The following is a 19,917-nucleotide window of genomic DNA, read 5'->3' on the forward strand; positions in this document are numbered from 1 at the left end:
CATTCATAAACTCGTATTAAACTGTTATGAAAGAGAGGTTCCACTACTGGAAGGCCATAGTATTGCACATTTTAATGTCATCCCTTTTCAACCATGAAGTGTTAATATTTAAGATAAGAATCTGAATTCAGTTGGACTCTGGGAGAAACAGTCTCCTTCCCGGTTGGTAGAACTACACTGTATTAGAAATGCACTCAAAGGCCACTTCATTACGTATGCCCTGCTATCTGTCTCATAGGTGTGCTTTATAAGTGTATAATTACAAACTATCTGTGGTTATCCCTCTATGCTTTTCTTCGCAGCGGAGGTGTGGGTAATTCTGGTACAGGTGTATCTGGTGTATCCTGTCCTCTGAAGTAACATGTCCAATTGCTGTTGGCTGGTGGACAGCTATCACAGTACTTCAGCCTTTAGACAAGCATGGGGCTAGAGCACAACACACAAACAGCATCCACCATCCACTTATGGTTGTTGTGTTCAAACTTTTACTTTTTTTTTAAATTATGTGCATTTTTTATTATTTATGTGCATTTGTCTGAACACTACAGACATCGACCCTACCGGCAGGCAGCAAAACACAGCAATAACGCTTGGTAAAACTTCGTTTTTATATTCCCGTTTTTCTTCAGCAACAGGAATAATGACAGCAGCTGACAGCAATTTAGTTTTTGCCACTCCTTCCTAAACTACCCCTACTGTTATTGATTGCTTGTATGTCAGTTTTTGATTGGCCGATTGACTGACACATTGATAGAAACTTTCCTCACAAAGATCTTGGGTTGCCAAAAGCGTTATAATGCACCTTAAACGCCTTTTCTTCCGTGAGTGCAGCTCGGTTGCTGAAACCAGAGGGCTTCACCAGACGGGGGCAGCGCGAGGATGTAGAATAACTGCGACTCCTCATACCGCATCAGCACAAAGAAAATGGGACCTCGTGCAATCAGTGCAGATCCAAATCCCATTTTTAAACAGATAACTCTTTTAATTTAAAACCATATCAATGAGGTAATACAAAACAAGAACTAATTCGGGCCAGTTTCGGATTTCTTATTTTCTATGTTATCCGGGCCAGTAGTCCATATTGTTTTTTGTTGTATTATTTTTGCATTAGTATTACTTTCAACCATGGTTTTCTGGTTCACTGGACATGTTTAATAATTAACCACTCGCTTTAGTAGATTATATTGCCGTGTAAAAATCGATTTTACATAAGCAATGGATTTGTATACGCTGATTGCGTGGCCGTTTTCCGCTCCCGTGGGTGTGCGTGTAAAGTGCGGGGAGGAGTCGCTGTGCACTGGGCAGGAACAAAAGCACCCGTTTCTCGCGCACCTTCCAACCGGGGGGGCCCACGTTCCAACGGCGACACTTCCGCAAGCCGCAACCGGATCCGTTTGACATGTAAAACGGGGCCCTCGCGCGCACCAGCTCGCTCCCGCGGCGCACGGGGCCGCCAACATTCTGCAACGCCTCCTACGGGGTTTTTTTTTTCCGCTGCTGCGAGATCCGGAGAGACGCGGCGCTTTGACAGAGTACGAGCAACGCGATTTTTCGAAAATTGGTGGCTCGCGGAAATAGCGTCGCACCGAACTTTCGTGGACGATCCGTCGTGCGTGCCTGCGTGGGCGCGCGCGTCTTGGGGGATTTAACGGGGTTTCGTTTGCAACGTTAACAGGGTTTTGTTTGCAGTTTGTCTCGACTAACTTACCTGCTAGCCGAAGGGCGCGGGGTAGCGCCTACCTTCCTTCGTCGTGCGCGAAAACCCAGTGCAACTGTTGGATGAACGGCTTGGCAACTAGCCTACTACTGATGACATCTGCATATTTCGCTGAAACAGATTCCCCCCTTTTTCCATCCGGAAACTGTGCTTAGAATCCGTATCTTCGTTCTCCCGTGAAAACGAAGCGAGCTAGCTGAAAGTTGGGCTGCTAGCTGTAGCTGTAGCTGTAGCTGTGCGAGGCAGCGTCGGGAAGCTGGCGAGTTGTGCAAGGGTGAGCTTTTACCGAAGGGGCTTTAGGGAGCAGCTCATGCAAGTGAAAGACGGTGAGGGCTTTTCGTCGACAAACTGCAAAATTGAGAAGCGCTGAGGAGCAAAGCGCCGAAATTTAGCAGACGAGGAGACCAAACAAAGAGGTTTTCGATCCAAAGCGTTTTATTTCGTTAGGCGAAAAAAAAAAACAACAAAAAATTGACATGATGTTTCCACAAGCCAGACACTCGGTAAGTGCATCATCGGGTATTTGTATCGTGTGTGTGTGTGTGTGTGTGTGTGTGTGTGTGTGTTACGTTGTTTAGTGCTACACGGTTTTCACGCACTTGCTAACCCTGCAAATCTCTGGGCTTTACTGAAACCTTGCGACCGCTCGCGGCTTTCGCGTGCACGTACGCTGTGCTGTTGCAGTTCAGGGGCACGTGTGTCCGTGCGTTGGAAAAGAACTGCATAACAGGTGGGGTCCTTCACGTGCATACGTGTTTGGGTGAATCTGGACCTCAGGTGTTCATGGTGACCACGTAGACTCTGTCATTTTGCTTTGTTCTAAAAAAAAAAAAAACGCGTGATCGTAGGTTTGCTTTTTTTTGGCTCCACAACAGCTAACACCTTTCCAACCTTGCGCGTGAACATGAGGTAAGTGGGGGTTTTTTTTTGTTTGTTTTGCTTTTTGTTTTGTTTTTTCCATATTGGTGACGATGCACCACCATTTAGTAAACAAAAGCTTGAATATTTGATGACTATTGCTACTGGCAGTTCGTGACGTTGGCTAAAGCGTAGGGTGTTGAACAGAGTGTGGTAGTGTTTCTCAGATACAGGCCTTCGTCTTGTTTTCATACACCTGTTTCGTGGTCATTGGCCCATGTGTCCAGTCAGGTGTGTTGGGGCAGGGAAACGGCGCTCCAGTGGGGAGGGCGCTGGCGATCGGCGTGGTTTGAGAAGTGTTTTTGCCCTGTACAGAACATGATAAACTGGTCCTGTAGAAGTACATCGTCAGATTGCCTTGAGTTTATGTATAATGACCGTTCATGTAAAAATATAGCGTGTGTATATATATATATATATTATATATTATATATATATATATATATATATATATATATATATTATATATATATATATATATATATATATATATATATAATATTTTAAACACACACACCATATACACTAATGCCTTTTATTCTGTGTTGGCCTGACCTCTCAAACCACAATGAATCTATTAATTCCGACACATGGACGACCAAAGTTCTTTACATTACTTCCTTTTTGTTTTTAACAAATAAAGGTACCAACTTAAAAAGGTCAAGTGTGGTTGCCAGATCCCCCTCACACATCCTCCCCCCCTCTTTCTTTTTTTTTTTTTTTTTTTTTTTTTTTAAAACCCAGCTTCAGTTGTTTCTTTTCCCTGAATGAAGGTCCCTGCGCACGCCCCTGTGCCCCATAATGAGTCCCCTGTTGTTGGTTTTGTTTAGTGCTGATCCTAATTGAGCCTCCCTGGTCCGCAACACAAACAGATCTTTATGCGCAAACACAAGGTCCCCGAGTGCAAAAGAGAAGACGCTCTGTAATTAACGAGTAAAGCGCTCAGAACTGCACCTGCGGCCAAGATTAGTGCCCGTCCTCTGCCGTTTCAGCCAAGCCCAAGGAATACACAGGAATGCCATTCATGTTTTCCAAGTGAAGAATGCTGCGGGGTTTTTCCTCACCATTTGAGTTCTGTCATCTCAAATGGCCGTAGTGCCGAGTCTGTCCAGCTCTCTTTATAAATGCTGCTTATTCATGACATTCCTGTGTACATGTTGTTCATCTTGATCAATAATCTCACACTGTCTGAGCTTCACTTATTGCTGGACGATGTAACCAACGGAAAAGTTGTCGGAAGACCTTAACGACTTTCAGTACAACTAATGCGTTCATTATGATGGAATCCTCTCTATGTCCCTAAATCCATAAAAAGGCACACAAACTTCCAAATCTGGGATTAACCATGGCATTCTCAGTTGCGCTTTCAATCTAGGATTAGACGTAACTGCTGGATCTTCAATTGAATCTTGACCTTTGGGACTTGGGTTCATCTTCTAGGACAGAGAGAGAATGTGAGTTCAGACTGTCTTTCCAGGTTGACCAGGGAGCTTCTGAGGATGATGGAATTATTTTGGTGTTGATGGGATGGGGGGGATTGTTCTGTCTTAAAAAGCCGTTGAAGGGCCGCTCCTCGGTGGATTTGGTGTTCCCGTTTCCTGCCCAGGGCTGTGCTCCGAGCGCACTGATAACACAAACGCTGTCCGCCTTCGATGTTTCACTATTGAAAACTTGCTGGCACCACGTCTGAAGTCTTCTTGGGGTTTCCACCATACAAAATCGTAAAGGATTGATGGAGGGTCCAGGGAACCAAAAGAGTAATCAGGCTGGCGTTGTCAACTGTGGCTTCAAATATGTGCCCATATGCCAACCATCTTTTCATCTTGCAGTCCTTTAACCTTTTATTAAAATGCTTTGTGGTGCATGTTTCCTGTTTTGTAGTCCTAGTGATGGGAGATGTATCAGGAAAAATTGCATGTCAAAAGGCAATTCTTTTTATTGTGGTAGGGTTCCAGGAAGCACCTTGCTGGACACTCCTTCAGTACTCTTATTTTGAATCCTGGCACCTGGGTTTCTCCTTGTCATTTACTTGTGATGCAGTATCTAGCCAAATATTCATTGCATTGCATTAAGCCTGGCAAACCACAAAGTAAATCCACGTTGCTGGCTAAAATGCTGTATGCTGACGCATGCAAGCTCTCATGCTGTTATTTCAGCCTGTTATTACAGCACATTAATAAATGACTACTGTTCTAACATGCTACAACAATCCTCGTGCTGAAGTTGTGTTCTGCTGTTCCTAACTGCAGATACCTGGATGTAATGATGCACATAACACACAACCATCATTCCAAGCTCCTGTGATATCAGATCTTCATACTTTTATGGAGGGGAAAAAAAGAGCTGCACCTCTCATAACTGCAGACTAATGCTAGGTGATCTACATAAACCTGAGAACGTAGACGTTTAAGTGTGAAATGCTTGCATGGGGCTTTTCTGTAGCTTTGACAATGTGTATAGTCTTGCATCAAGACATCCTGATTTTCCAGCTGGGTCTTTGTGTCACCGTGGCCGTTTTTGAACGTCTTCCACCGTGCCTGCCTAATGCAATGCGAAATTCATCACTGCGTGAAACTCAACATGATTCTGAACGGTGTCCTTACAAGCCCAGCGCTCCAGACCTCGTGGTCTGCGGTTCCTTCCTAGCCGAGCAGCTCTCCGAGACGGCTCCCTGCTGCAAGACGCATCCTCTTGTTGCTCGGCTCCGCCCATGCCGGCGTGTCCGTTATCCAATCGTATAGCCTTATGGTTCTTGTTTGAGGGAAGATAAAACGCCACCTGGTACTTTATGGGGAGGAATTACTACACAGTGCCGTGGTTTTCTCCGCCCACTGGCTGACTACTCCATCCGGGCTTCTGGGGCCTGGTTTGCTGTGACCACGGAGGACGGTGGTGATGGAGAAGATGACGGACAGGGAGGTGATGGAGTTGTGGTTCTTGGGTACGGGTGGTGCGAAGGGTGATTTGACTTCAAAAATCATTGTTTTCATTGTGGGCGGTAGGTTCCCGCTGTGCTGTGCCTCGGCGTGTCTATCCATCCAGTGGAGTCCAGGGCACAGCTAGGCTGCATGAAGCAGAGAGGGATTCTACCACGTAAGCACCATTTGATAGCGGAGTGACTGGCAAACTTGCGCAGCGATCGTAAAGCGTTGGCTGGGGTTTTTCTAAGTGATTTGTGAGACACGCGAGTCTATGCCGGTCCAGGTGTGACGGGGCCGGGAGACTGGGTCGGTCCCACCTTCAGAGCTGGCAGCACACACTTGTGCTGCACATCCCTGCCACAGAGAAAGGAGGGGGACCGGGTGGGTGCAATCATCTCCACACCCCACCCCCCCGCTTCAGTGTGCATACTCGCACCTATCCAGCTGTGTGTGAAATGCTTCATCTGCCAGCAGTGGCACACAGCCCAGAGTGTGTGTGCTACTACCCCGCCATCATTTTTCAGTTTTTCTATCACACTCACTAAACATGTAGACTGGAGGGGGCCACTTGCTCTTTTGGTTTCTCAGGCATGCACGCTTTTATTCACATTCTGCCTAACACACACACACACACCCCCTCAGAGGGCTGACTATGTTTATTACTGTGTGTGTGTGTATAATGCATTTTAGAGGGAGGTCTGAGGCCAGTGCTTGAGGACATGATTAAGGCAGGTTGAATTAGCACCCCCCCCCCCCCCCCCCCCCCCCCCGAAAACCCCCAGCAGGACCGGAGGTTAATCCCTCACAGTTCCGATCAACACTAAATAAACACACGCGCGTGCACACACACACCACCCCCCTCTGTCTTTCCCCCTTTCTTTTCCCAAATACGCACAGAGCATCTGCATATTTTGAAGCAAGTAATAGAGCAGTTCGGGTGTTGAACCTAAATCCCGTTGTCATTCTCTACCGAACACACTGAACGCATCAGTCTTATTGCAATGTCGAAGAAATAAATGATACACATATGAAAGCATGAAACGAAAAGTGACATGACCAAACGACAGTTGTGTCGCAGAAACCACTGATACTGTGTGCAAAGATCCAGCGTGTAAAAGGCCCGGTCCATTTTTAAAAGTGCGAGAATGGTATACGGAGGGCGATGTGGACTGTCCTGCGCTCGATAATAGATATTATCATTTATAGCAGCAATTTAAGCGTCTGCCGATATCCACTAAATTATCGTGATCTAGTGTTCCACCCCTTACCCCTTTCATTGGCTGAGATCAATATTCACCTTGAACTTCATGGTTATATTTTATTTTGCATATTTCCATCCACGTTCAGGGCTGGATTGTTTCTCTTAAATAACAGACTACATAAACGTGTCACTATCCGTTTGATTTAAATTGACACGTTGAACAACAATTAATTATGACCATAGCAAATACCAAGTTATGACTACACTCGGATTTTCAGAATGGCAAAGAAGGCTGGATTGGCATACAAGGAATTCGGCAAAGCTCCCAATGCCTGTGTCCGTGGAGAGTTGATGCGTTTGTGTGAAACCGCGTGTATGCAGGGGAACTGTAACAAAGCACATGTTCTGCAGCAGGTTGTAAACGTTATTTCGCATTCAACACGAAGCGAAGTTCTGCCATTCCGTTGCAGTGCCAGGCGAGGTCTCTCAGCATTCCTGGTGGCACCGAATTTTAAATGTATTATTTTTTTCTGCTTCTCGCCAATTTCGTCAAAGGTTTAATGGCATTGTATTTACTGTAGTTGTGCTATAATTGAGGTTACCTTTGTGTGCTTTGATAACAATTTTGCTGTTTTACGTTCAGGAATCACACTTTCAGCAGAACATCGTGGTTTAGGCTGATGATTAAGAAAATTGTAGAGCTTTAGAATGACCGTGAAATGCAGTGCATTGTGCCTTAGTAAGGCTGCAGTGTAAGCTAATATGGAACTGCTGTAAAAGGGGGTGTGGAGCATAATCGCTTTCACAGCGCTAACATCGTTCATCACAGTAATGCTACAGACCACGGCGGTTTTGTCAGAGTGACGTTGCCCGAGCTGTGAGGGTCCGAGTCTTCTCTTCAGCAGGGTAGCCTCTGAAAACGCCCGCCGGAAATAGTGTAGAACTGGCTAAGAGCCTTCATCCCAACCACTGCTGCGTCGTTAACCTTTCACATGTGTATAAAGCGTTGAATGCAGAGTGGGAGCGTAGAACACGTAATTCCGCTCTGGAACGCTTTGAAACCTGTACGTATATACGCCGAGTACGGGCTGGAAGTTCCAAGGTCAAAGTGGGAAACACCCCCCAAAGTGGTTGGGAATGACCGTGTTAAGATCACGTGGGACTTCCAGATCCAGACTGGTAAGACGGTAATGGCTAACCAAGCGGACATAGTAGTGATGGACAAACAGCAGTACAGGGCCGTAGTGAGAGATGCAGCATTTGCGAGTGATGGCAACATCAGGAACAAGGAACAAGAAAAGCTGAATACCAAGGGCTGAGAGAAGAGCTGGAGAAGATGTGGAAGGAGAAGCCAACAGCGGTTCCCGTGGGAGCACTAGGGGCTGTGACCCCAAACCTGGGAGAATGGCTCCAGCAGAACCCAGGAACAACATCTGAGCTCTCGATCCCAGACTGCTGTCCTGGGGACAGCTGAGATGCGAAGCAGGTGGATCCAAACTTGAAGGAAAGAGAGAGACTGTTTGGAGGAGGGCAGAATGGGTAAAATGATTATACAATATATATGTCTGCCGAAGATTCGGGGGGTGATGGCAGTGTACTGTAGATGTGGTAATCCAAACTGTTGAAGTTTTCCAGAGAAAAGGGGTGTTTTGGAACAAGGTTCTACATTAGCTGTGCAAGCAAAGCGCTTCTGTCCAAAATGTCCTGGTTCTCTGAAAATCCTGTCTACTTCACTACAGTTTGGACTCTGTGTGTGTGTGTGTCTCTCACGCGCCTCACTTGCATGCGTTAAAGGACTTGATCCCGTCTTTTTCTGCAGAGGTTCTCTGGAGCAGGTGTTCAGTGCCCTTCCTACACACACACACACACACACACACACACACACACACTTTCTACTAACAAAAGCCGACTCCTAACAGATCTGAGTGCCCTCCTCTGCCTCGTACCCACGCTTCTGCTAATGTGTTTGTGAACTCACACTTGCATGCAAGCACGCGCACACACACACACACACACACACACACCCAGCAAACGATAATTGCACAGAGATCAGTCATCCTGTCAAAGCACGCTATGTGCGCGCACACGCACGCAGCGCAAAGAGGAATTGCACAAAGATTTTAGTTTTCCTGTGAAAGTGCAAGGTCCCTCCTCTTCTCTCCAGCACACACAAGCTCGATTTGAAACAAAAACACAGTTAGGAACCCAGAGGGGTGTGTGTGTTGAGGGGTTGTCGGTGGGAGTGTGAACGCATGCTAGTGCACACTTGTATGTGTGCTTGACACAGTGCAACAGCAGATGTCTGGGGCACAGAGGCCAAAGCCCTTCATTAGCATCACAAAGAGAACACTCTGTACAAACCCCCACTACACAACGGCAAGCTCTCTCTCAGCGCGCTCTCTCTCTCTCTCTCATTCGCTAGCACTCTTTTCACTCACTCACTGCCCCTCCCCTCCGCTTCCTTTTGAGTAGGAGTGTGTGTGGGTCACAGGTGAGGCTGATGATGGTCTGTAGCAGGCTACTCTAATTGATTTCTAATGGTAGAGGCACAGGAGAGGGATTACCGAGATCCTCCACAAAGTCCCCTAGCAACCGCACACGCACGTGCACCCACCCAACCCTCGTCGTTCGCCCCTTCACCTACAGGGCTGACTAACCTCTGTACAAGTATTTGAGCAAAATACAGAAGAAAGATGAGTAGAATCTGTAAGGAAACGCAGCACACGGAGTACTTCTGCTGTTTGTAATATAAACCCGCAGATTTTTAGGCTAAATAGTGATGGATGAAGTCGGTCTTTGAGGCCAAGAGAAAGCCGCTGCGTGCATCTTAAGGACCCATGGTGCACTTCCTGTCTTGCCAGGCCCAGCCGCTCCTAAGAGGAAGTGTTTAATGGGCCCCTCGTGCCACTGTGTTCCTCATTTCCTGACGGCAGCTTACTGGGCGTGATGTCAGCATGCCCTCTGAACCCAGGAATACAGACTGGCTGCATCTCAAACTCCCACACTGCTCTGGGGCTGTGTGTGTGTCCAGTCATGGCCAGCGATGCCCTGTAGTACTTCGTGTGTGACTGTGTCCTCTGTATACTGTAGGGGTGTGGGTGTGTTAGGATATTTACTGCAGGTGGATATTACTAAAAGTCCTTTTTCTCTGTGTGCGTTAGACACACAGAGAGGATACGCATGCGTGTGTGTGCATGTTGAAGAACAATAAGCCCCCTGAGGAGAAACAGTGGGCCACACAGCAACTCCGCAGACACTACAGGAGAGAACTGCCTGAACACACACACACACACACAGCACATTTGGCCTACAAAGCAATTGCACCACATTATTGTTAATAATAATAATAATAATAATTATAATTATTATTATTATTATAAATATACGTATATAATATTATACATGCCTGGATTTTCAGACTTGCGCAGGCGTATGTGCTGTGGTCCTCGCTATCACTGCATATTACACATCTAAGATATTGCACATCTAAGATCTCCCAAGTGAACAGTGAGTATGTGCTGTACAACAAACGTGTTTGCTTCCTGGTTTAAGGCACACAGCTTTTAGGGACATTTTGGGTTTTTTTTTTTTTTGGTTTTTTTTAAGGTTAATCATTATATTGTCAATAACCCCACTGGGCATACAGTCAAACCAAAGGCAATTCTCATTTTGAATATATTCTTGTATTTGATGTCTTGTGTGCTCACGGCCAATGACACCCAAACACAGGTGGCGACATTCCGTATATCTTCATCATAACAGAGATCAGAGATGTGGGGCAGAGGGGGCGCACTCGCGTTAGCTCTGGCTCGGTTCATTTGATTTGCCACGTGCTCTTGTGCGCCAGCTCTCGTGTTAAACATGTGACCTCACGACCCTTTGCAGGCCACGTCTCAGTCCACACAGCAGCTGAAGTTCACGACCTCGGACTCCTGCGACCGCATCAAAGATGAATTCCAGTTCCTTCAAGCACAATATCACAGGTATGCCCATACCCAACTTTGTGTGTGTGCGTGCATGCGTGCATCTGCCTGTCCCTGTTTTCGTCAGACAGCTGAGACGTGGGGAATGTGGGTCATCTTAGATTGGGGGCGGGGCTTCCTTCCTCCCTCTTCCATGTTCTTCCTTCTCGCGTGCTGCCGGATCAGAGAGAAACAGACGGCGGGCGTCCGAGACACCGCATTGGCCGAGTTCCACCCAGCGCTAGCAGACAGAGCAGACCATGAACGGAGGTGTAGATGGCTCCTTGGATGAAAGGGAGGAGGAGTGTGTGGGCCGACACGCGGGTCAAGAGCGCGCGGCCGGCGTTCAGCTCCCAGCATGCTCAGCTGCAGCCGCTGCGCTCTCTTATCAGGACTTTAACATTTAGGAGCTGAGAGGGGCTCCTAGAACTGGCTATATTCTGCCACTTGACCAATCAGATTTTTAGTTTGGTACCATCCAATCATGGCGGTTCCAGTGAAACCAGGTTGTCATGGTGATAAAAATGTTGTGGAGTTTTTTTTCCCCTTGGGAGAAAGGATTAGGTGAAGTGGAAATGATGGCCTAGAGAAAAACGTGCGGTTGGGGGGGGGGGGGTGTGTGAGTCAGGGAGAGAGACAGCGAGAGAGACACACACCACCCCTTTCCCAAACACTTCAGACTGGAATGTAAATATTTTAGCTGATACATATACACACTGGCACAGATTGTTTCAGCAATGACACAAACACTACACACTCCCACATGCCCCTATACACACACCCACACACCCAAAACATCCTTAAACGGTTCTCGCCCAGATGAGATGCGTTTTGTCTCTCACTGCATGTGCTGACTGAGTCACTTTTATCCTCCTCCCTTATTCTCTGTGTGTGTGTGTGTGTGTGTGTGTGTGTGTGTGTGTGTGTGTGTGTGTGTGTGTCCTTTCCTGACCCAGTCTTAAGCTGGAGTGTGATAAGCTGGCCACAGAGAAATCTGAGATGCAGCGTCACTACATCATGGTGAGTCATTCCTTTATCAGTGAATGAATGAACAGCCCAATCACACCTTGAGGTCAGTGTTTATGGGCCATTTGACCTGTGCTTCGTCACTCTGCTCTTATCTGCCTGAGGGACCTGAGCACAGTCAGCAAGCCAGAATTGCACAGGGACTCTCTGAACTTTCTTGATTAACACCCTATCATTTTTAGGATTCTTTTCACCCAAAATTAATTTCCAAAACCACATTCATTGGTGGTTTTGGAAATGTATTATAGATACAGGGCAGTCAGTCACTTTGTTTTTATTTACATTCTTTTGTAATATTTTGTGAAGAAACTTGGGTGTGACGAAACAAATGAAACTGTAGTATGCGTTACATTAAATAATACTAGTATTAGTCAGGTCAGGCTTGGGTTTAAAGCTTTGTGATCTGTGTGTGGTTGTGACCTGTTTAAAGCGTGCACAGCCCTTGGGCATCCTTAATTACCACGGGTTACTTCACATTAATTAACGGGTAATAACATGCCGTTTAAATTATACTGGGCCTGGAAACGCGCCGTGTGATGGCCAGCCAGAGTGTGCAGCCCACTGTAATTACTGCAGCTTAGCCTGTCCTCCCCTCCTCCCCTCCTCCCCTCCTCTCCTCCCCTCCTCTTCCCTCCTTCTGCTGTGGTGCATCCCCCCGCTGCACTTTAAGCCCAGTTTGCCTCCCTATCAGTGCTTTGTTTACACACATCTGTCAACCTCTCTCTCTCTCTCTCTCTCTCTCGCTTGCTTGCTTACTCAGTCTTTCATTTTTTGCTATCTTCCGTCACCTTTTAGTCATATGCAGATTTTGAAAATGTATTCAAGCAGGGTTGAAGATTAGTCATATTAATATGCATTCATGTGAATGACATCATCTGAAATGGGTTCTGTAGGAGTGGTGAGCTGGCCTGTCCCCTGGGTCGCCCCCAGTTTTCCATCCTATCTGAATATCGAGCGGTCATCAGCCAATCCCAGTGTGCCGCCGATGGCATCTTGCGCTCGCTCTTGCTCCCTTCTCGCTCTCTCGCGCTCACTCTTGTTCTCCCCTACACTCACTCAACAGGCCACGCCCCTCCCCTTAAACCCCATCCTCTGCGCCTTTCCGCACCTGGCTCGCGTTCCCCAGACACGCGGCCTTTGGGCTCGCCCGCCCTTTCGCCCCAGAAACGTTCTATTGATCGGCTTTAAAAGTGAAATCGAAGGAGCCGGCAGGCTTATCGACCGGCCCGTAGCCCGTCGATAGGGGTGAGTGTTGTAACAGCAGTTTATCAACAGAACGGCCACGTCCCCGGGGGATCGTGGGGGGTGCTGGATTTAAAATTCATCGCCGTGTTGCCCCCAAGCCAAAACGGGCTTGTATTCACTGCGGAGGGCACCATCCGCCGTAGTTGAGCTCGAATGGCGTTTTATCTCGGGCTTCCACTAACGCCGCCTCTGCTTGCGGCTCGTCTTGGGCGTTTTAAAAGTGTGTGCGATGGTTTGCCCTCAGATCCTCCAGTATGTGCCGTGTTTAGCGCTTAGCTTGACAAACGTGTTTAGCGCTTGTCCTTAAAGCCATGGCTCATGCAATTCACAAACACCTTTGCATGCGCACACACACACACACACACACACACACACACAGACACCCAGTCAGTAATCAGATTGCGGAGTGAGTGCGTGCATTTTAGTGCGGTCCTAATTTATCAATTTGCCACGCTAATCTCATTTGGAGCTGGCCACTGCGCAGCCACACTCGCATTACATCCTGCTGTCGTCATGGCGAGCAAACCGACTGAGTGCAGTGCGTTCGTACCGGGGAATGGCGAGCGTGCGCCGGACCACGTTGCCCACCGGTGGCCCAACGCCTCAACCTGCCTTGGCCCGTCTTGCACGCCTGGCGGGTGGTGAGCAGCAGCCAGCTTAATGCAGCCCTTCCTGTTCTGCCATTTCCTTCCATAGTACTACGAGATGTCCTACGGGCTCAACATCGAAATGCACAAACAGGTAAGTGGACCACGTCGCCACTTGAACAGAACCGCAGGAATCTCATTTTGAGGTATTCATATGGATCGCTAAGGGGTGTGTGTGTGTGTTAAGGTCTTAGGCCTCTGTTTGTCCTCTTAGACACGAACCTGCGCTCGGACTGAGTGGACGGGAGCGTGTGCGTTTTGGTGTGCCAGTGTTGAATCACCTTGTGTTCTTTCGGTAGGCCGAGATTGTGAAGAGGCTGAACGCTATCTGTGCCCAAGTGCTGCCCTACCTCTCCCAGGAGGTAGGCGTGACCCCGGCACCCGCCACCAGACCACCGACACCACGGCCTCCCCGCTGCCGTCGACCAGACGTGCCAGACGTGGGCATAAATATTCAAGCAGCATAGGCTATTCATAGCTCGGGGTGCAGCAACCAAGGCTCCCGAGAGTACCGGGGGAATTCTAATTTCCCACACAAATCTGAATGGGTCTCCTCATTGGGAGAGAAATTGCACGCCCCATCAACACCGCCGAAGCAAATTAGCTTTGTGCATCACGTTTGATCCACCTCGGCCCTTGCGCTGAGGAGTCCTATATCGTCATGGTTACTAGACAGTACATAGTGCAGCATGGGTGTGCGAAACACGTCGGTGCCTGTTTTCCGTTCGAGAGCCTAGCCCACCCACTGCGACCTTGGTGCTAGAACTGGGCCACAGACTGAACTGGGCCACAGACTGAGTGGCTACTACGCACATTTTATGCAGGAGTTCTCATTTTTGTGGTATTGATTTTCTGTCGTCTATGTGATTATTTCTGTCATCTATAAGAACGTCTGTGCGTTAAATAACCAAGCCTGGCATACCACTTTGCTACCGCTGTTTACAGTCCTGAGGTGTGTTTGTAATGATCACATCTGCCAATAATTGCGAGGTGTATTTTTCAGAGAAATAAAGTGTGTGTGCGTGCGTGCATGTGTTTGCGTGCGTGTGTGTGTGTGTGTGTGTGCGTGCCGGGTCCAGCACCAGCAGCAGGTCTTGGGAGCAATTGAGAGAGCCAAGCAGGTCACTCCACCAGAGATGAACTCCATTATTCGGGTAGGCTGCGTGTGTGTGTGTTTGTGTACAGTAACTAACCATGTTCCCCTTCACAAACTTTTTGTTTGTGTCTGTGTTTGTGTTCTATTTCTGACTCGGCTTCATTCCTGTTTGTGTGCCTGCTCCCTCGTGTGTCTGTCTGTGTCTGTGTCTGTGTCTGTCTGTGTCTGTCTGTGTCTGTCTGTGTCTGTCTGTGTCTGTCTGTGTCTGTCTGTGTCTGTCTGTGTCTGTCTGTGTCTGTGTGTGTGTCTTGCAGCAGCAGCTCCAGGCCCACCAGCTCTCCCAGCTGCAAGGGCTGGCCCTGCCCATGACCCCGCTGCCCCTGGGCCTGACTCCGCCCACCCTGCCGGCTGGCTCCTCCTCCACGGGCCTTTTCTCCCTCTCCAGCATCCTGGCCTCGCAGGCTCACCTGGCCAAGGAGGAAAAGAGCGCCCGTGAGGCGGCTGTCGCCTCGGCTGCCGCCGTCGCCGCTGACAACCACCGGGGCGACGACGACGGCGACAAATCCGATTAGATCCGTGCCTCCTCTCCGAGACGGGCAGAGAGACCGAGAGGAGCTGGAGAGACACTCCGAGAAGAACGCCACCCTCGCTCAGTTCTCCCCTGTACCTCTCATCCCTTTTTGGCTCGAACTCTTTGCATGCTTCAGTTCAAATCAGTTCGTTTTTTTTTTTTTCTTTTTTTTTTTTCTTTCCTGCATTTAACTTCCTGTGCCACATATTTTTCTGGTCCCCCGTCCCCATCTTCCGGCTCCACGTTCTAGTTCCTGGGCCGGGCCGTTCACCGTTCCTGTTCGGGTCGGCCAGGATATGCGTCCAGATAACGCTGTTGCTGTCGGAAGCCTCCGTCCGTTCCCCGCCTAATAATGTAGGTCAGAATCGCTTATGGATTAGGTGATGAGTGCAGATCGTCAGATCTCCTGAATTATGCATTAGAGGCGTATGAGGAGTGTTGCGCTAGTTCTCGATCATTTGTTTAATTAAAACATGACTTTCCTTAGCCTAGCTGAGCTTCTCATATTCGCAACGTCACCACTTCCCCTTGGGCCGGCGTGCGTTCCCCGGCGTCTGTCTGCGCAGGCAAGCGGCTTTCCGTCTTCTTTTGCGGTTTGCTCTCTCGCCGTCGGAGCGGGACACGTCTCAACGGCGGGCGGCTAAGCGCTGTGCGGTGGTTCGCTGGGATGCCCGATCATCCTCACAGCTCTGCCTCCCTCCCCCACTCATGCTCTCGCCGGGAACAGGCAGCTCCTGGCCTACATGAAACAGAAGCACCCTGCCTCCAGGCTGGTGGTAACTGTGTGGGCATGCAAAATTGATGCAAACTAGCTGGTATCCGAGAGAAAGTATACACTCTCTTATACAAATTATCTATCAACAACGCACTTCCTGCAGATATCGTAGCCCAGCGTATTTGCATGAAACCTGCACTGCTGTGGTCTAACGCTGTTGGTTAACACGTGGATAACACAGGCACGTGCTTTGCGTGAACCGTTTCCTGCGTAAAGGGTCAGAATGTTTGCATCCACCATGTTGTCCTAAAATAATGGGCCCGGTGATGTTTAGGGTCCTCGACATTGCGAAAGTTATTTGCATCACTGCTAAAGGCTAAACAGCATCACTCGGGGTTTGAACGTTTGGAGTAGCAGAAATGCAGGTCGGCGCTGCAGCTCGGGAGGTCGTCTGTTGTTTCGCTTCTCTTCTCAAAAGGACGGGTCATTTTGTCAGCTCAGCCCAGTGGCATCAGTGGAAGGTTTCAAAAAGTACAAAATATTTGCTGACTGAGAATAAGTTGTATTCAAGATGGGGTTCACTGAAAATGGTTAACTGTCGAATTAACAGTGGTGGTAATTCTAATAAGATGTTTGTAAAGTTTTTTTTCCATAACAATTCTCAGCGTGCTTGTCACTCAATAAAATGCAATGCCAGTAATAAAATGCTTTCCTAAGCAAACACGTTTAAAGATGTTGAAAGGTGCTTTGTGCTTTTTCTCTTAAGAAGCTGATGCACTTCCCATGGGGCTTAGTTTAGGGTGTTGTGCGCCTCAGCTGTCAGTCGGCTCCAAATCCGTAACAACCTAACAGTCCTTATGGACTTTAAATTCTGAAAAGGCTCCTGATCATGAAATGACAGCCATCATCTTTATATTATCACAATTATAGTAAATAGAATGTTTACAGCTTTAATTTCGCAGAAATCCGGGAAAGACTGCGTATATTTATAGGCTACTAAGGAAAAACAGCCTGCGTCAATTTTCAGCGAACCTCCCCTTTTCGTTTTTTCCTCACTTCACCGCAAGGTGGCAACATTTCTGCGAGACCACCGAGAGCGTTTTGTCAAAGGAGCGCAAATTTGCTTTTTAGGCTCGTACTACCTATGGTTGTATATAACGGGTAGTACTTCTTAAAACAGTCGGAACAGAATATTTGTACGCCGACTGTGGTATGACACTTTCTGAGTTATGAAAAGCATGTGTGGGTTTGTATGCTACGTGCTAGGGTTATGCCTCTTTTAAGTGCTGTATGTAATCAATACATACTATTGATAAGTGTCACGTGTGCAGGAAACGAATGTGATGTTCTCATATGAGGTTTGTTAGGTATTTTGTTGGGGTTTTTGGGGTATAAACTAAGTTGTTTTTGCTCTCGGGTCAGTACAGAGCTAGGACAGTAATTATCAACCCCTAAACAAGTATAGATTAATCATGTACACAACTACTGTGTGTGTTCTGTCATGGCTAGTTCAAAATTACATTTTGTTCCCCATTTAAATAATTTTTGGAGAATTTAGCTGTGTCACTGTCCAGTTAAGGTCGCTAGTTCGTACAATTTTAGAAATGCAAATTTTTAATCAAATTAGAATATTCTGTCGTCTTAATGAGTTTATTCGTTTGCATTTTGTGACGTGAATGCTGACACGTTGTCCTGCAGCAGGGCCTTCACTGTGTTATGCAGATTTGTTTCGGGTTTTTCATTCTGAATTGTTCAGTCGTTGCTCTTGATCACAACGAACAGGGCAGTGTCCCGTTAGACAGGCAGTATAACTCCAACAGGACCTTACTGGAATTCATAGAAAATGAATAGTATGTATGTACGTGTCTGTATGTGTTTGTTGTGAAGGGCCAATTTATATACATATATAAATATATCAATATACGTATACTTTTGTAAACATTTTGTATGTATAAAGCTACATTTATGTGTGGATGGGTGCGTCCAAGAGGACAGATGTTGTAGTGTATGCAGTTTTGACGCGGTGATAGATATATATACATGATATACGCACTGCTGTTAATGAACTTATTTTATAATAGGGCCTTAGTACGTGTGCATGCTGTTAACCTGTACAGGTACAAATAGATAGGCTGCTTACTTATTTGAACTGACTGTAGTTGTTAGTAGGTTGGCGGTATTGCCGGAGGATAAGCCCCCGTCTGGGAGCCCAAGGTGGCTTTTCTTTCTTTCTGTCTGTCTTTTCCTTGGTTGTTGGTTTCGGTCTTACAAAATAGCATACGTGAGTGTGTTTTCTGGGTGTTAGAATGATTTCCAAAGTGGCCGTGTAGTCGCTCTCCTGAGACCAGGTGCAAAGATGCCTCACTTTGACTCGATATATGTGTGTGACAAGCCGCATTCCCATGACTTGTACGGTCCGTTTTTTGAATTGGGTATCATGAAGTTCACTCGTTCTCGAATACCCAGCCGCCCATGCAAGTTACACAGAATACGGCCATTTCAAAACCAAACAAAAACACTTTGTAGCCTATCGGTTATGTTCAGCCTCTCTCATTTTGTGATGTAGGTAAAAAGATTTTGAGTGTATACTTGGCAAAAAAAAACGTGTGTTGTGTTCTAAAAATCAATATTACTGCTTTGTTGAAAAAACGTGGGGAAAAGAGAAAGATAAATACCTTTTATCTGTTCATGAATGAGATTCGGCAGTAAGGAAGTATTTATGGTGCCTTACAAATAAAAAGCTTCAGTGTACCTCTGATTGTGTGTGCCTGTCATATTTCTACATCCTCGTGAAATATCTCATAAGTGCTCAATAAATAAGACCATAATTAAGACAAAGTGCCTAGGGTATAACACTAAATATAACGGCAAATTCTCACAGAGGAATTGGACCCACTATAAATTCTTCACCTTGCTTGGGTTTACGTGGGCTTGTCTGTCTGTCTGTCTGTGTGTCCAACCAGCTGCTCTATAGACTAGTGTATCTCCCACTGCACCCGAGCGGGCTGCTAAGAGGCGTTCCTTTCCTGTCCAGCAGGTGGAGCCATTTCCGCTTCACGCTGCCGTACCATTACAAGCAGTCCATGTTCACTGTCATCGCACGTTTCATGGACGTACAGCCTGGCACGGAAGCGTCCTTATGCGGGCATGCTTTCAGTCGTCATCTGACTCGAAGCTTTCAAAACTATGCACAAGATGCCGTGTCTAAATGTAAATTCTATGCCATTCCTACTCCTTTCTCCACCCGTGCTCTCCTACCATCCCACTTTGTTGCTCTCCTCCATTTGTTCACCTCCGTCGGCCGCTTCCCGCTAGCAAAGGAGACTGTGGCGGTCACCGTCTTTCTCGGTCCTCCCATTCCGACGGGCTTCTCTCTCTCTGCAAGACCCACCGTTCTTTCACGTTTCCCTGTAAATTACTCCACCCCACCGCCTTTTGATCTTTAATGTATTTGGCACTGTCCTTTGGGCAGCCTTTTATTTTTGTAGATGCTTTTGCTCGCGTACACACACACACACACACACACACACACACACACACTCATACACAGTAACATCTTAACAGCATGCTTGTCTTTCTAATCCACGAGGTTGGGGAATCGAAGAATTTCTGTATATTCGCTTAAATGCTTAGTAGTTTTGGAAATATTTGTAAAGTTCAAATAAACTAAATATAAATCAGAAAAGTGTTTTTAAAATATCTTTAGTGCTACATTCCAGAGGAAAATACTAGTAGATTGCTGTTATATGCTAGACTAAAAAGTCTTCTTTCCCAGTTAATCAAAGGTGTAGCCAGTTTACAGACAGTTTACATGCAACAAATCAGTATATATCAGAACGACCTTGTTAGTTGAAGCAATTTATGAATTGCTTTTAAAGCTACCAATTCTCTGCAGGAC

General features: G+C 47.0%; 1 protein-coding gene across 2 annotated transcripts; it reads left to right on the forward strand.

Annotated features, from left to right (window-relative positions):
- Positions 1–1,324: 1,324 nt before the first annotated feature.
- chico lies at positions 1,325–18,777 on the forward strand. Of its 2 annotated transcripts, none has more exons than XM_035528382.1 (7): positions 1,325–2,220; positions 10,643–10,740; positions 11,676–11,739; positions 13,687–13,731; positions 13,937–13,999; positions 14,717–14,791; positions 15,051–18,777. In XM_035528382.1, exons 1-7 carry the CDS (start codon positions 2,194–2,196, stop codon positions 15,303–15,305), a joined length of 627 nt encoding a protein of 208 aa, XP_035384275.1. In that variant the 5' UTR covers positions 1,325–2,193; the 3' UTR covers positions 15,306–18,777. The 2 variants fall into 2 exon arrangements, with proteins under 2 accessions (XP_035384275.1, XP_035384274.1); XM_035528381.1 differs by having other exon boundaries at positions 1,327–2,220; positions 15,048–18,777.
- Positions 18,778–19,917: the final 1,140 nt, after the last annotated feature.

This window comes from Electrophorus electricus, chromosome 7 (genome assembly GCF_013358815.1).
Source record: "Electrophorus electricus isolate fEleEle1 chromosome 7, fEleEle1.pri, whole genome shotgun sequence".
Classification (NCBI taxonomy): Eukaryota; Metazoa; Chordata; class Actinopteri; order Gymnotiformes; family Gymnotidae; genus Electrophorus; species Electrophorus electricus.

Excerpts from the sequence above, each read along its gene's own strand:
- chico (XM_035528381.1), top strand. The coding sequence starts at position 2,194 with ATGATGTTTCCACAAGCCAGACACTCG. Across the intron at positions 2,221-10,642 it reads TTCCACAAGCCAGACACTCG|GCCACGTCTCAGTCCACACA; the intron begins GTAAGTGCATCA and ends GACCCTTTGCAG. Across the intron at positions 14,000-14,716 it reads TGCCCTACCTCTCCCAGGAG|CACCAGCAGCAGGTCTTGGG; the intron begins GTAGGCGTGACC and ends TGCCGGGTCCAG.